The sequence below is a fragment of the Rhinolophus ferrumequinum genome, chromosome X, assembly GCF_004115265.2.
Source record: "Rhinolophus ferrumequinum isolate MPI-CBG mRhiFer1 chromosome X, mRhiFer1_v1.p, whole genome shotgun sequence".
Lineage (NCBI taxonomy): Eukaryota > Metazoa > Chordata > Mammalia > Chiroptera > Rhinolophidae > Rhinolophus > Rhinolophus ferrumequinum.
Genome location: NC_046284.1, coordinates 109,991,224 through 110,007,644, shown reverse-complemented (window position 1 = coordinate 110,007,644; position 16,421 = coordinate 109,991,224). Strand labels below are relative to the sequence as shown.

Below are 16,421 nucleotides of genomic sequence, written 5' to 3'. Positions count from 1 at the left end.
ATTCGAGGTAAAGAAAAACATTAATTCTGATAAGTAACTGTTAAGATACAATTTTAGGTTCTTACAACATCTTTTGAATTTTCTTTTTACCTTTCTTGGCACTTGTTTTGCTAGGGAAGGTATTTTTGGTTGTCCTTATTGCTAAGAAATTCAGTTGGCACTGGCCCCAAATCAGTTCCTCCTTGCCAGAGTTGTTAATGAGCAAATGATCCCAAATGTCAGGCTGGTATGCTAAGGAGGTTAGTAATAAGGCATTAACATTTAGAGGTTACTGAAGGAGGGAAATCAACAATGTAAGCTCAACCAGAAAAAGTAAGCAGAAGTCCATTTCAAGCTTCTGCAATCATGTTACAGCATGTCACAGCATTAGAGGAAATAATGTCTTTAAATTTGTAGCACAAGAATTTTTAGCACTTTTTCTTTTTTTCCTTTTTTTCCTTTTTTTTAATTAAACTTTATTGGGGTGACAAATTGTTAGTAAAGTTATGTAGGTTTCAGGTGTACAATTCTGTAATACATCATCTATATATCACATTGTGTGTTCACCACCCAGTCACTTCTCCTTCCATCACCATATATTTGATCCCCCTTACCCTCATCTACCACTCCCTTCACCCCCCTACCCTCTGGTAACCGCTAAACTATTGTCTATGTCTATGGGTTTTTGTTTCTTCATTTGTTTGTCTTGTTCCTTTGTTTTCAGTTTTATATACCACCTATCTGTGAAATCATATGGTTCTTGACTTATTTCACTTAGCATTATCTGTAAAGATATATGTGCTCCAATGTTCATTGCAGCTTTATTTATAGTGGCCAAAACATGGAAATAACCAGTGTCCTTCGATAGATGATTGGATAAAGAAGTTGTGGTATATATACACAATGGAATACTATTCAGCCATAAGAAAAGATGAAATAGTTCCATTTGCGACAACATGGATGGATTTTGAGATTATAATCCGTTTCGTATTTTCCCAACTCACACACTCACCCACACACCTATTGTTGTACTCTTGTTGAAAAGAATTTAGTATTTCACTCACTTTTGCAGATCAATACCTCTGTCTTCCCTTCATTTCATCTGGAGGGATATCACGATACAGGATCTGATACTGAATAATATATTTTTTAAAGTAATCCCACCAAAATCAAGATGGCAGTACTTTGAGGACAGTTTACGAATTTAGAATAAGAAGAGGGTTGACTCTATAGGGCAAAAGTTCACAAAGATCTATGTCATTGTTCATTTGAAATATATAAATATTTATTTTAGGTCATACTTTCAAGAACTAAGAAGTTGTGTCATTGAGTGTCTACTTAGTAAAGAAGCCAAGCAATAAAAGCATAATTTGCATAGCATCAAAATTTACCCATCACAGATCACGTGTGCTGATCAGCAACTTGACAGAGATACAGGGCAAAGTCCTTTGTTTACTTTGAGTAGGTTCTGATGGAGTGAACATAAAAATGTCTCTTTATAACCCCAACTCCCCAGGTACAGATAATCTTACCTGTTATTCCGCCAGAATGTCCAGTTTGGAGAATTCAAGTCAAGTGTGATGGGCAAGTTAAATAGCTTGGGTCATTGAAGTAAAATCAGTGTTCTGAAAACATTTTTATCATGTAATCACATTAGTGGTTCAAGGTTCAGGTAAGACTGGAACTGCTTTCTAGAGTGCTTATCAGGTAGGAAAGAGAATGTCCTAGTAGGGTTGAAAGGACCAAAGAACCCATTGAAAGAAATAGGCAAGAAAACAATTAAGATGTAATTGGTCCCAATTTGCCTTTTCATTTTGGCAGACCAGACATAGTTACAGATGAAGTGTTGTGTCAGGTTCTCATCACTGAGTTACTTCACACTGATTATCATCCAGACTGAATATGATCTATTTAATTACATCCTTTTACTATAACCATATAAGGTAGTGGTAGAGATTAAAATTTCTCATAAATTAAAAATATGCAATGTTCATCTCTAAAATATTGGGGGGTAAAATAATTTTTTTCCTGTAGTGTGTTCATGTCACAGACTTCAGCCATGTTACTTCTTTAGCTATTTCATCTGGAAATAAGAATTTTAAAGAGATTATTTTAAAACAAGTAATTATTAATCATAAAATAGGTTGCTACAGCAACCTATTCTGCCAATAAACTACTATGCATCCACGTTGCTGAAAGAAAAATTTACCAGGGAGGGTTATATTTTTACTAAGGTTATCTCATTTGAATTTAATATAATTTTTATTAATAATCTCAAAATGACTGAAACATTTTAAAATGTGGATGAATTAGGATGGAATGGTTTAAGAGTTAATTTAAATGTTTTATAGGAGAGGAAAAAACTTTTCCTCTACCCAATTAGGTTCTTTGTCTGGGGCTAGCAAATTAAATAGACAAAAAGTTTACAGGAGAAAAAGCATATTAATTTTATTCTATGTTAATATTTTAAGTTTTACGTGCACAGAGGCTTTCATTGAAAAGAAGTGAAGACCCAAAAACGTGGTTAGATCTGCAGGCTTAAATACCATTTTAACAAAGGGTGATAAATTGTGTAGAAGTGACAAGATGAAGGAAAAGGGGTTTGGGCTTCTAGGGTGTTAACTTGTGGAAAATAAATATATGGGGGAAACTAACATAAGATAGAGGTTATTTTAGTTAAGTAAGGTTTGTTTATGCAGACCCATCTCCATGCCAGCTTTCTGTCTCCAGTGATAAGGGTTGTTCTGGTATGGAAGAGAAGAGGAGGAACACCTTCACAAAGGGAAATTTATGTCCTGCCTTTAGGCAGAGAGGGGGACAGCCAAAGATCTTTCTATGTTTGCTCCTTCTTAATTACCTTCAGCTCAAAATAACCCTTATACCAAAGTGGCATATTTTGGGGTGGCATATTATGATTCCCTTCATATTTAAAGTCTATTGTAAGCATCAGAAATCAGCTGTTTTATATTTTATATATACATACATATATACATTCATTTTTTAATTATCTTCTTTAAATGTAATTACATACAGTATAATTATATATAATATACATTAGGGTAATTGTATATAACATTATAGTCATATAGTTGAATCTATATACATATATGTATGTGTATATATGTACTTAGTAAAGTAGAGCTTTATTTTATTGATAATTCTTAACTAAAATTTTAAGACAGAAATGGGGAAGGAGCTGTACAACTCTACCATGAACACTTTGAAGTCAGACTATCATCTTTGTAGACTGATCCCTACCATTTGATATAGTACATATATCCACAGGTGCCCATTAAACCCTTATTGAACAATGCATGTCTATAAAAATAAATTCCTCCCCTTTTCTATTTGAGATGGCAATATAATGTGGAAAATTCCATAGTATATTTTTCTGAAATATCTATAGACACTTCATTGAAAATAAATTGGTGGTAAATTGGATTAACCTATCAAGTACTTCTGTGACTATTAAATATAAAAGACCTTTTCAATCGTTGCTAATATATAAGCTTCATTTAAGGCGGATTTTAGGTGTGCCTTTATTTCAGAGAGTGCTTTTTAATGCAGATAGAAAAAGCCAAAGTGTGTGATATACTCATAATAACTAAGACCTAAAGGCACTCTGAGGTCGTAGCATAGCAGTAGGTATATTAAGATGAGATACTACTTTCATAAGGAAATACTCTCTCCTGTGAATTATACACAGAGGATGGAATTGTGATTTGGCAATTTAGAGGAGCATACTAATTATGGAAACAGTATTTCCTTATCTGTTTTGCCTGTGGTTAGGTTCATCAAATATTTTATTTTACCTGGAATTGCTAATTAAAGATCTTCATAAGTGCTATAAGTATAGGCACAAACTATATTACTTTTTACTATTTAAAACTTCATTTTGAAAAAGAACACTTTCTCATGAAAATTTTGCTCCTCATTCAAAAAATAAAAATAAAGACTTTTCAGTTCTTTCCCCCTGTGGCATTAAATTAAAAAATAAGCAAGCAAACAAATTTTTTTTAAATCTGATATCCTGTTTATTTAAACTCAACCTTTACCAGAAAATGGGCCCTCAAAATTCGGACAGCTACTACTCAAGCCACAATTAACAAGTCTCTCTCTTGGTCCTGACATTCTGAACCAATACTTACACTGACAAAAGTAATTATCACTGATGATCATTCATGGTGTTCGATATTCCTGTTTTTCAAAAAAAAAAAAAAAAAAAATTAAATCTAAGCACATACATCTAGAAGTAGGGGAGGCTTCTTCAGATAATGATGTTAAACAAATACTTTTTTTAGAAAAGCACTCAAAACAGTTCTATTCTCCCAAGAGCTCCACAAGTGATACTTTTGATAGGCTTGGAGGTCTACTGTTACTGACCTTTGTTATCTGCAAACAGCTTAAGAGCAGTAGTCAGTGGCTTTCCCCTTAAATTTGCCCCCAAGCTCACTGATAATGGAAGTGAGTAAATGGAACCGAATTTCCTCTTAGAATTCAGACAGAAGTAAGAATCCTTGAAAGTGCTATTCTGGCTTAAGCACTTATTTCCATTTTCACATATTTTCTTCTCTTTCATTCATTAAGGAAAAGGTTTTTTTTCCTCACCAATTTTGTATTCAAACTTAATTATTCTCTTGCAAATGTTTGTGCCTCCATCCTTACCCTCTAATCTAATCCTCAGGCATTTCATTTTGGTACATTATTAGAAGCCTGATTACATTTCTAAAACTTATGTTTCTAGAATTTCTATTTCTGCTTATAATTTGAGTGGTCCTTAGTAGGAGATTTTTAAATTCATAGGACAAAAAGAGAAAGAAACATCCTCCTCAACATACCCTGCATAGATTCAGTCTGTGAAGAGCTTCCATGGGAAGAGGATCTACACTGAATTAAGTCATTCTTATGCCAACATGGCATTACATCTGGGTTCACCCTTCAGATCTTGAGACATTTAGTAACAGGGGAAAAGGATCTGTTTCTTTCTATCCAGCTGGGCTGGTGGCCTCACAATTGGAGGTTTCAGTTATGAGTTAAAGCTCAACAAATATTTGTTAAGTAATATGCCAAACAGAAGAATCACTGATTTTCTTGGGGTATCAGATATGTTGCTGTTGCTTCAAAATATAATTGGTTAAAAGCTTGGTAAATAGTGAAGTTTATTTTAATAGCAAAAAGTAGGGAATATTTTTATAGTTAGGATATTGGCCAAAAGAAAACAAACTAGAGCCATATAATTTGTTTGTTTTTTGTTGTTTTTATTCTTTTGTTTTTCTTTGTGTTTTTTTTAGGAACATGCAATTTCCACTTGTCCTCTAAAAAACAAGAATAAAATTAGTCTGTCACTATAATAAATCATTTTAACTGTTTTGAATATTTTGACTATTCAAGTGGGGATAAATGAATTTGTCAGAGCAAGAGATCCCAATAAAAACACAAAGGAAAAGAATAGGAGAGAGTGTTGAGGACCAGAAAGGGACTTGCAAAAACTTAAAGACACATAAATATGAGCTTCACAGAAGACAAAGATGGGCTTTCATGGAGCAGTGTCATTATGAAGGTGTTTGTTTTTGTGTTTTAGAGTTCAAGTGTATTAGATTAGCCATATACTACCTGTTTCCCTGAAAATAAGACCTAGCCAGACAATCAGCTCTAATGCGTCTTTTGGAGCAAAAATGAATATCATACCAGGTCTTCTATTATATTATATGAGACCCGGTCTTATAGTAAAATAACACCTGGCATTACATTATATTATATCATATCATATATCATATCATATCATATGATAAAGACCCAGTCTTGTATTACAGTAAAATACGACCCAGTCTTATATTAATTTTTGCTCCAAAAGGCGCATTAGAGCTGACTGTCTGGCAAGGTCTTGTTTTCGGGGAAACACGGTAGTCCGTCATATCAGACCTTCCTGGCCTGCCGGTGCTGCTCATACTTGACATTCAGAGTGCACACACCAAGGCATACAGCTGATTCAATGTGCTTGAGTCTGGAAGTATCTTTATAGTTGTTCTGCTTGCCTCACAAATAAAGAGGAACTATTTAACACGACATAAAAGTGTAGCTTTAAAGAATTTATTCAAGCAGTTCACCAAGGCCTCTTTCATTTTGCTGTATTCTCAGTAGACCACAATATTTCTATCAGACTCCTTGGCAAAAACCATGAAATTATTTGAGCTATGTAATACAATGTTAAACTGATGATGGGATTAAACATAAAATTCTGTAATGTGCTCAACTACAAGGCTTCTTTCTGACTTACAAACTACTTGTACATGTAGTACACAAATTGGCATCACTCCAACCAGCCGTACCCACGGTGTGGCCCAACCCAATGTGACTGGCCTGAAGCAAGAGATCTCACACTGCGGTGGCCACAAGAGCCACCAGGTTGCTTGCTTAAAATGCAGGTTCCTGAGTTCCATACCCAGAAATTCTGATTCAATAGATTAGGGGTAGGGCCCAGAAATGTGTGTTTAACGAGCAGACCTTTACCCCACTGAGATTTGGTTGCCAGTGGTCCTGACTACTGCTCATTGAAGAGACCCCTTGCCCTGGGGAGTTACCTTCTCTCATGCTAATATATACAGTTTGGCAACTAGCTGTAGTCATTTTGAAATAGAGATCCTCTCCCACAATCCTGTACTCTGGCAAGGCTCTACTCCAAGAGACTAGAGGAGGTGTTTCTAGTCTCTTGGAGTAGAATTCAGCAATCCTATAGAAACAACACCCTAAATGTAAACGTGACTTGATTACCAGGGCTCTAGTTCACATTTAGTATGGGTTAAGTGCACTAGAAATTAAACTATTTATGTAACTTTTTTTTTCTGAGAGGAGGGGAGGGGTGTGTTCAAAACAATAGTTTACAAAATGTTTGACTTGCATAGATGAATGAGGAACAGTCTACACTTAGAACTGACCTTGTGCCCAAGATTAGATTGCCTCTGATTTTGCTGTTTGAAATTCCCTGACTTTACGAAACAAAGTGATAGAAGCCAGAGCTAGCATTCCAATATTATAATTTTCTAAAACATGAGGTATTGTCTTTTGTTACATTTGACTTACATGTGAAGATTACATAGTTCCCAGCTCCTTTTCTACAAAAGAACAGTATGATATAAAAATAAAAATTAGTTCTGATTTCTAAACGACATTGCGTCCTGTTTTCTAGATACAGTGCTATGGGCTACTCACACCCTTCCCATTTTCTAAGGGATGTAGTAATGAACAACGTGCTTTCTCTGTTTCCTTTCCAACTTTGTTCCTTCTTGATATAACTCAAAAGCTACTATGGGATGTTGTAGATAAAAATCTGCCCTAGGCTAGAAAGAAAAAATATTGCAGGTTTGTGCCTGGTGACAATATTTGGATTCCTCAAAATCCAAACTAAAATGAACTAAAAGCAACTGCAGTTTATTTTATCCCAGTTGTTCTTAGTTTCTCGGGTTATTCAGAAACTTTAGTCTCTTCTAGTTTCTTAATTCCTTGGCATGTGGCTTATGCTCAAGTGTAAAGTCACCCTTTCATCACATTTACCCTGTTAGAACTTTTCATTTCTCTTCACTTGGTATTGGTCAGCCTCCTCATCGGAGCTACACTAGCTGGGCTCTTCTATCTCACCAATTAGCACATGGTAGCATATATATCAGGGTAGTTAGATAGAAGGTAGACCAGAAAACTTTTCCTCATACTTCTTCATCAAATAAATTTGAGGAAAGATCTCGTGTAGAAATACAGTTTAATTTTCTCAAAAGACTGATCATTTTACATGTGTATGGAGAATACTTTTAACAGACTTTCCTGATTAAAATTATAGATGTGCATATACAACTCTAGAGGTGGGAAAAGATGTATCTGCGCTATGTATTATTTTGTGTACATAAGATTGGCGTTTCCAGATAACCACGCTTAAAACAAAAAGTATGCCATTTATGACCAAATAGACTTGCATGCCAACAGAAAGACATTATGGTATTGAAACCATATGCAATTCTAGCCATATTTTTCTCTTTTCTCTTCATGGGTATTGCATGATGGTATTTCTAATACAAATACTAATATGCTTTGGAAATAATGGCACTCGCAGGTCTTTCATCATATTGTATCACTGCTTTATCATATTAGGCTAATACACTGCGAGAGTTGGTAGAACCTCTCCATGCCAAATCGGATCCACTTCTGTTGGCACTCAACCCATTGGACTCACAGATTGATAAGCTAATGTTTAGAGAATTTAGATCGGAGAGAGTCGGCACGGCACAGACTCAACATCATCCTCTTGCAAGCAACTAAAATGGCCTCGTCCTTGCTGTTTATAACAGAAAACAGACTTTAAAAAAGCTTAGATCATCAAGTGTTTTGGATTGGGGGCCTCCCTAAAGGGATATTAAGAGGGGCAGGCCACTTTTAAGAAGAATGCGAGCTTTCTACACTGGGACTAGCATAAGATCAAAGCCAATCAAGATGGAACAGTGACAGAACACTGCCGTTTCTGTGGGAGAACAGAAGGGGGAGGGTATTGATTGGGGAAGGGCTCTGTGTGGTGACATCTCAGTTGTGTTCTCCTGACACCAGGAAAGGAGAGGGATCAGCTCCGATAAGTAGAAAACCCTGGCTGTTTAATGGACTCTTTGGGGCCTCTTTAAGGCAAAGCAGAGGGAGCAAATTCTGTGTATTAAGTGTATTTTGCATTTTTAAAACTTGACGTGCTGTATTGTACTAAATTAAGTGTAATCTATTAAGGCAAGGTATACACGACCTGCTCTGAAACTTACTATGTTTATTCTATTACAAAGTGTATTCAGGTGCAACACAGAGACTGCTTTCGGTGACACTAATGAAGAAAATTCCTCATGCCAGGCTTTATTAGATTCCTCAGCTAAAATCCTAACTTTCTCCTTATTTCTTGGCACTTGTATACAAATGGTGTTGCCTCGTAGGACAGGCATGAGCTATTCTTTTCTGTAAAATTTTCCTAATCTATAGGCTGTGGTTTTCACTTTTGAAAAAGTATTTTGTCTGGATGTCTTTCAAACTAGCTTCAGATATTATTTAATACTATGTAACTGGGTCCCTTATGGCTCAATATTGCTTATTTTTCTTCTGTAGTGGATGTGAAATTTCCTTTCTTTAGTTGGATAAGATACTCTGTAATAATTTCAATGCTAATTAATGAATATTTCATATTGTGCAATGAACAGATAATTTAACATTGTATTTGAAATGTTTTTTTCTTCCTGTCGCCGTAGTGTGTAGTATTGCATAATGTGAATACCTGTAAAAATATAAATTACTTAAAAATAAAAATATGACCAATTGGTATCACATCTTTTTAGATAGCTAAATAATTTGCTAAGTATGCTTGATAGTAAATATCTTTCTAAAGAGAAGTAATCTATGCTTCTTTCTCACAAATGGAATTTGTGTTGTGAATAAAATCACATTGATCTGCCTTACAATTGCCTCTGTGCTCTAACCATTTTAATGTGTTTTTTTAAAGTATATATAAAAATAATGGTTCTGGTATGTAGAAATCCATCAAAAAGCATTTTGTTGGTATTTAATATTAGTGGGATTATTTTTGGGGTCATGCTCTCTGTTTAAGTTTTAGTAAAATTTTATGATATAAAGAATTTTAGTGTTTTCTCATTAAGGAATATGGTGACTGAACATTAATTTTTAAACATAATCATCTCTTAGCTTTGATTTTTAAACTGTCCCCTTCGTGAATTCTTGTTTAATAAGAGCCAGGTACCTTGACCTCCATGTCTCTATTAGTTAAATTTTCTCAATTCTGTGGGTAAATCTAGAATCTGTCATTTATATTTGTAGTTCTCCTTCAAAGAACCTTCCCCTTGGGTCAATAAATCAATGCCAAGGACACCATGATTTTACCATCTGAACTATTCATCATAAAAACTACTGTAGTACCCGGGAAATTCAACTATTGTCATATATTTGTGGCATTAAACCACATAATTTGGCAGAAATGACATGCTTAGAGAATGAAGTATAGAATAAACTTCAGCTGTTTCTCTTTGGACACATCTTTATGGAAATAAGCTTTACCGTTGTGCAGAAGGGATTGACGGGCAGACACTAGTACGGGCTGTACTTAATTTTGATGAAGCACAAGGTCAGTCTTACAGGGATGGGCTTCACATGTTCTTTAAAAATACACTCAGCAATACCGGTGGATTCACTCAAGCTCTCCTTTTAAAAGAAGGGTTTTTTCCTCACTAACATCAATTTTTTTCATAAGAGAAATTGTTATTTTGCCTAAGAGAAAATAAATTAGCTTTAATGATGAAAAGGGTAGTAATTGAATACAGAGCAACTAGTAAAAGCCAGCTTTTAAAATCTTATGTTTTTTTTTTTTTTCTGATATAACAAACTGCCCTCCCCCCGGTTTTATAATGCTAGGCATAGCTAGTTGACTTACGTCAAAGCATGAATTTAGAGAGCTAATGTATAATTATAAAACAATTCAAATTACAGTGTAAACTCCCGAATACATAATCATCTTTAGCATAAAACCTCCAAACATTAAACCCATCTACATTAAACCTTAACATCTACATTAAGCCTATTAAAAGTTTAATTGTCACCTTACATATAAAGAAGCTTTGTCACCTTACATCTAAAGAAGCTGTTCATGGGTGCACTAGTAAATTAGTAGTCACAGAAAATATACCCATTGTCTCAAAGCAAATGTTTAATTGCCCTTCATGACAAGAATAGTAGGTGCTCCACATACGTGACACCATTTGCCTGGAAGACTCAGAGCACTCTGTGGCTATACAGGAAGGAATGCCTCTCACGTTTAACTGGTGACTAATGCTACTATGTCCAGCCTCCTCTCCCACTTGTGCCTTAGCCTTTACCAGCTTTCTGTGCTCATTACCCAGCTGTGTTGTGGAAGGAACAACTGTTTCCAGAAAGACATCATTGTCCAATTTTAAAAGAGCACAGTTCCCTTCCAAAACATGTACCAGAACTGATTATCCGTTGTTGGCTTGGTTCTTCCAGAGCCCAGTTGGTGTACTCATTTTGTTCCTTTCAAAAATGTTTTACTCTCCTTCAACATGTCATCACAATCGTGGGGAAACGGGGCGGACACCAGAACAAAATTTTAAGTCGCCAAGTTTGTATTGTGCTCGCCTTAATTTTCACCAAAGGAACATGAGTGAAATTGCACAATAGACTGTCATGAAATTGCACAGTCACCTGATAGGGAGGCTTCATTGGAGTACTGTGTGTGTATAGAGAACACCGTCACTCAGTTTAAATGGTGGGTGCATGAGGCACCGTGCCAGGTGGAAGAAAGGGAAATGCAAAGGAGAGCGAGGGTTTTCTGCTCAGGGAAAGTCACAGTCTAGGTCTCCGAAGGAGGTTACACACAGGGCCACTGAGGCACAGGAAGAAAAAACATTGGACTTTCTCCTCGGGTTTTATAGCTCATCCTTTCAAATTCCTTTTCTGTGTCTGTTTTATAACATGTTAATCTATTCATGGAGAGTAATACATGTATATAAGTTATCAGCAAAAGAAGTGTTTTAGCTGATAAGAATGCACAATCAAAAAGTTTGGAAACCACTGAGCATGAATGTAAGGAAATGCGTCCACCAAAGACCTTTTAGTATTTGAAAAATGCATTATTATCTGTCAATAATCCACTTGCCAAAAAGTTCCAACAAACTATTATATTGCATTAGCTAATCTTTTCTTTGAGCTTTTCTTTATCACACTACCTGGAGGTCATATGCAAGCTGAAAGCACCTAACAATGAACTGCTGTGATGCTCACCACATTCCTATAGTCACGATATTAGGGTAGCTCGAGTGTCAGTGAGACAATAAACGGGATCTTCTTTCACCCCTGCCAAGTATGACACAGCCAGAGATGACCCTCCCTTGGCACAGATAGAAGTTAATTCATCAATAACTTCTTTGTGATCCTCAAATCTATTAGTCAATGGAATTTTATATAGGAAAGAACTTTATATGTGCTCTTTGCTTTAATAAAATTGGAATAGAAAAGTTTGTCATCTGACACAGGACTAATTTACATGTTGCAAATATAATTTGGGAGGGAATTCATTCCTGCATAGGCCCAGAATTCCTGAATAAATTAGATAACAAATTAAAATGTCATTGTAGCAACAATACACTTCCTCATTAGGAATCGCTGAAGGTTCCTATGTATGCCCTGTGGTTTGCATGTGGTCTACACTTTGCCAACTTTCAGAAAACATTGATTCAAATTGCAAAAGAGCTGGTATTCTGCCAGTGCTCCAATGGCTGAACTGGCACGTTGAAAGAAAGTCAATCAGGAAGCAGACCTCACCAAGTGCTTGCCTCCTCTTCCAAAGCAAGCCTCTTCTAGAAGAAGAAAAGCAAGGGTTTAAAAAAGAGAGAAACCAGAAGAGAAGTGAGAAGGAGACGAAGACGAAGAGGGCAAAAAGAGAAGAAAATAAAGGTGCTTTCATATTTTCAGTTGCAACAGTAGCCCCAGTGGACTTAATTGGTATTCATCTGAGGAAAAAAAATATCAAGGAAACCAATTGAAAATTATAAAAGAAAATAAAGGTCTGTTTTTGTCTTGAATGTTGAGTTCTGTGTTGTTTTGACTGTTGAGCACAGTGAATCAGATTTATAATGTGACTCTGCCCCTCACCCCTCCTTTGAAAATAAAAGGACTCTTTGTCTAGTCTTAAACTGTTTAGTAATTGGTGGCATTTTGTGGTAGCCTGGCATCTCAATCCCTCATCCTTCCTCATCCCACTACTGTGTCTTGTGATGTTGCATATGTGTATGACGTGTAGGTGTGGCGGGTGGGGGTCTTACTTATCTCTAATAAGAGCCACACTATTCCATTACTAGGAAATGTTTCTGTGTTCCGTCTCATTGTGATTCCTTGTTCAAATGTACTGCCCAAAGATAAATCTATATTCAATTATTCTTACAGCTGTCAAACCAGATTCTTTGTAGAATTATGTCGTCCTTTGGTTGATGCTTTTATTCCCACTTAATGGCAAGAAGAGAAAAAAAAAATCTTTCAGTTTTTATTTATTTAATAGCTATGTTTGTCACTTTTATATTAAATTTTTACTTGTCCTTCTTAGAGTAAAACTACATTAAAATTTTATTTTAAAAAAATCACTCATCTGGCCCAGTAGCCCGCAAACTTTAAGAACTAGGGAGAAAGAAAAATAGGTAAGAATGCTTTTTAAACAAAATATATATTCCTTACAGTTTTAGGTAATATGGAAGGTTATTCGTAAAATAAAAATTTACTATGTAAAAATACGTCTGCCTCCCAAATCCTAAAACTATAATCCGAATCTCTTTTTCTCTTCACCTTCTTTCAAGAACTGAAAAACTAATAATACATTAGGCCACCTGATACCTAAACTACTATAATTCACATCTGTTAGGCCTCCCATTTCTTCCCCACTCTCTGCTCTATGAAATTACATCTAGCTTTAGATGCAGTTTTGCCTTGAGGCAAAAAGAATGATAACTACTAAGTAATTCCTCGGGGTCCTTTCCTGGCCTATGATTTTATGAAATGGAATTATGCTGTTCAAATATATCCTTGTTTTTACAACTCCATTTAGTTACTCTGAATGACCTTGTGATTTTGTGCCTTCCTGGTTCCAAACCATTCTTGATTAAAATTCCCTACCTCATTTCAATCTGGCTCTTAACCCCCAAAGCAGTTCCTTCTTTTTACAGTCCTCCATCCACCCATCCCTCAGAATCCTCTAGGTGCTGCAAACATTCAAGAATGAGCCAACAGAGAATTAAAAAGCTGTTATTTAAAGGGAGTTTTGTATTTTTAGATTATAGTTGTAATGTAGATATATGATTAGGAAGTTAAAATTCATTACAAAGGAATTAGCAATAGCGTGTGCTGGTGATAACAAGGAACTTTCTAATGGGAGACCTCAATGATCATACCTACCAATAGCTGCTAACCTCAGCAGCAGAGCCAAAAATTGAATGTGAAACTTAAATGAAGCTACTTTTTCATCTTAAAGGTGATCCCTTTCAGTTAAGGTACTGTGTTTGTGGGCTTTGGGGGCAGTTGTAGGTACACTCTAAAAAATTTTTAAGAACTGTATTTTAAGGGCATCTCACAAATTCATTAACACCTGCTGTTAAATACACAATGCAAATGATTACTGACAAACTTAGCAGTATTGAATTCTTGTTAAAATCATGGATTCTGGAGCTAGACTGCCCGGTTGGAATTCTAGCTCCACAGCTATAAAATGAAAATCAAATTGATCTACTCTTAGTATTCTTGTAAAGATTAAATGAGATTATGAATGTTAAGCATTTACCCTACTGCTTGGCACATGTTAATGTTAACTATTATTATTACCAATTAGAGAGTCTTTTTTTAACTATTTCAGAAAGCCTAAAATATTCACATGGACAACATTCCATATTTACTCCTTGGGCCAAAACAATTAGTACTCCTCAAATAGGACTCTTTGGCTCTCTGTTATAGAAAATGTGATATAGCCCTAATCCTATCTACCACTCCAAGCAAAATCCAAGTCCATCTTTGTTTATCATTGTTGAGAAAAATATGACATCAACACTCAGGCAATTAAAGACCAAGATAGGGCTTGATTTGTTGAAATAGATCTGATTCTTTCCTGAACCAGCCTGTAAGATTTTTTTCTCAAAAGCATTTAAATTTAATTGGAGTATTTTCTTCCCAGGTCTTATAAATGCTAAGTAGCTTCTCTTAGTATGTGCCAGATTTTCCCTTATATTTGCATATAAATATATTCCCATATTTCATTTAATTAAAGCATTATTATTGATATTTGATGATCATTTACTATATTTACAATGTGGCGGGCATAACTATGGCAGTCACATGAAACCTAGTAATAATCCTCGATGGCACATTATTGGAACATTTTTTATAATCAAATAGGCTCCAATGAATGCCATTCCACCCTATGAAGTCTGGAAAAATGTTAAGAATCAGTTCATTGCTAAACCAGGAGAGCTCTATTAATCAGCACTTCTATGCTTATCAATATGATAAGGGATATTCATTAGTGTTTTAAAATATTAAATTATGTGCAGGATTGTTTCTGTGTTGTGTACCTTTTGTACTCTAATTCTTTCAACTTAATGGACTCAATATATTTATAGTGATTTGCTATTAAAAGAATATTTTGTTAATCAAAGCATCCTATTATTTGATCATTCTGAAACAACTGGCTGCCTGTAACTAATTTACCCAGTATAACTAGCAGCTGTGGGTTTTTTGTTTTTTTTTAATGTAGTAGAGTGTTTTCCCAATCATTCATTATCCTGTTTTCAGAAGGCTTTGATTTTTTTAGTAGATTTTTGGAGTGTCAGATAACTGTTTATTGCCCTGGATTCATTTTTCTCTCTTTTTGGACATTGCAGGTGAAAGTAGGGAAGAAAAGTTAGGAGACTCATTGCAAGATTTGTACAGGGCATTGGAGCAAGCCAGCCTGTCACCGCTGGGAGAACATCGCATTTCAACCAAGATGGAATACAAACTATCATTTATAAAGAGATGCAATGATCCTGTGATGAATGAGAAACTACACAGGCTGAGAATTCTCAAAAGCACTTTAAAGGTAAGAAAGGAAATAGAAGGAGAAAGTCCTTTCAATAGATTCATTCCTGAGCTAAAAGGCAATTACCAGATACACTAGATGAAGAAATACAAAATGGGGTGGGGCATGGGGAAGACAGGTAAACAGGAAGAAACTAAAACTGAGCTGTTCCTATAGCATAATAAGTGTATTGGTACAGAGGAAATAATCTTATCTTTTCATTAACATCTCAAAGCCCTGACTAAATATTATGTGACTTAGTTCTAGTAGAAAACAGGATGTAATTAATTTTTTTCCCCAAAAAATACAAGGCTGGTGTTATTCCTCAGTCTTTGGTTTTCCTAAGATAAAGGTGCCATGTAGTGTGATTAATATAGTTATTAAAAGAACACAGCATGCATGTAGAATGCAATAGTGGGTGCTAAAAGGGTTTGCGATAGTTCATGTCTATTTCCTGCGGCACATTTGGAGTGAAGCCACAGTGATTCGTGTTCCATGTAGAAATTTCATAATTGTTCTGCTTACACTATCAGTTCCCAATTCTCATGTTACTTTCTTGTTATACATTTCCATAAGAGCTTACATTGTCTCGGTCTTCTTTTAATGTTACCACCAGATTAGGGAGAAGGTGATGGGGAGAGGAGAGCAGAGAGAAGCAGGAAGTTGAAAGAGGCAGAAAAGTGAGCCCCGCTCACTATGTGTGTGTGGGGGGGGGCGGGGGCTGCCACACAAACTCTCCCTAAGCAGGCCCTGCACCCTTCAAACATCAAAACCAAAAAGAAACTATCATACAGAGTAGGATATGACACAG

At 35.5% G+C, this 16,421-nt stretch overlaps 1 protein-coding gene across 6 annotated transcripts in view; it reads left to right on the top strand.

Moving 5' to 3' along the window:
• The window catches only part of CNKSR2 (connector enhancer of kinase suppressor of Ras 2), a 296,636-nt gene that overhangs the window by 276,877 nt on the left and 3,338 nt on the right, over positions 1–16,421 (top strand). For 4 of the 6 annotated variants that reach the window (XM_033106612.1, XM_033106623.1, XM_033106633.1 and 1 more), the window contains one exon: positions 15,435–15,631. In XM_033106612.1, coding sequence (XP_032962503.1) covers positions 15,435–15,631 — 197 coding nt within the window. Of the gene's footprint in view, positions 1–8,118; positions 9,316–15,434; positions 15,632–16,421 lie in introns of those variants that run through there. The other 2 variants (XM_033106652.1, XM_033106648.1) reach the window with 2 other exon arrangements.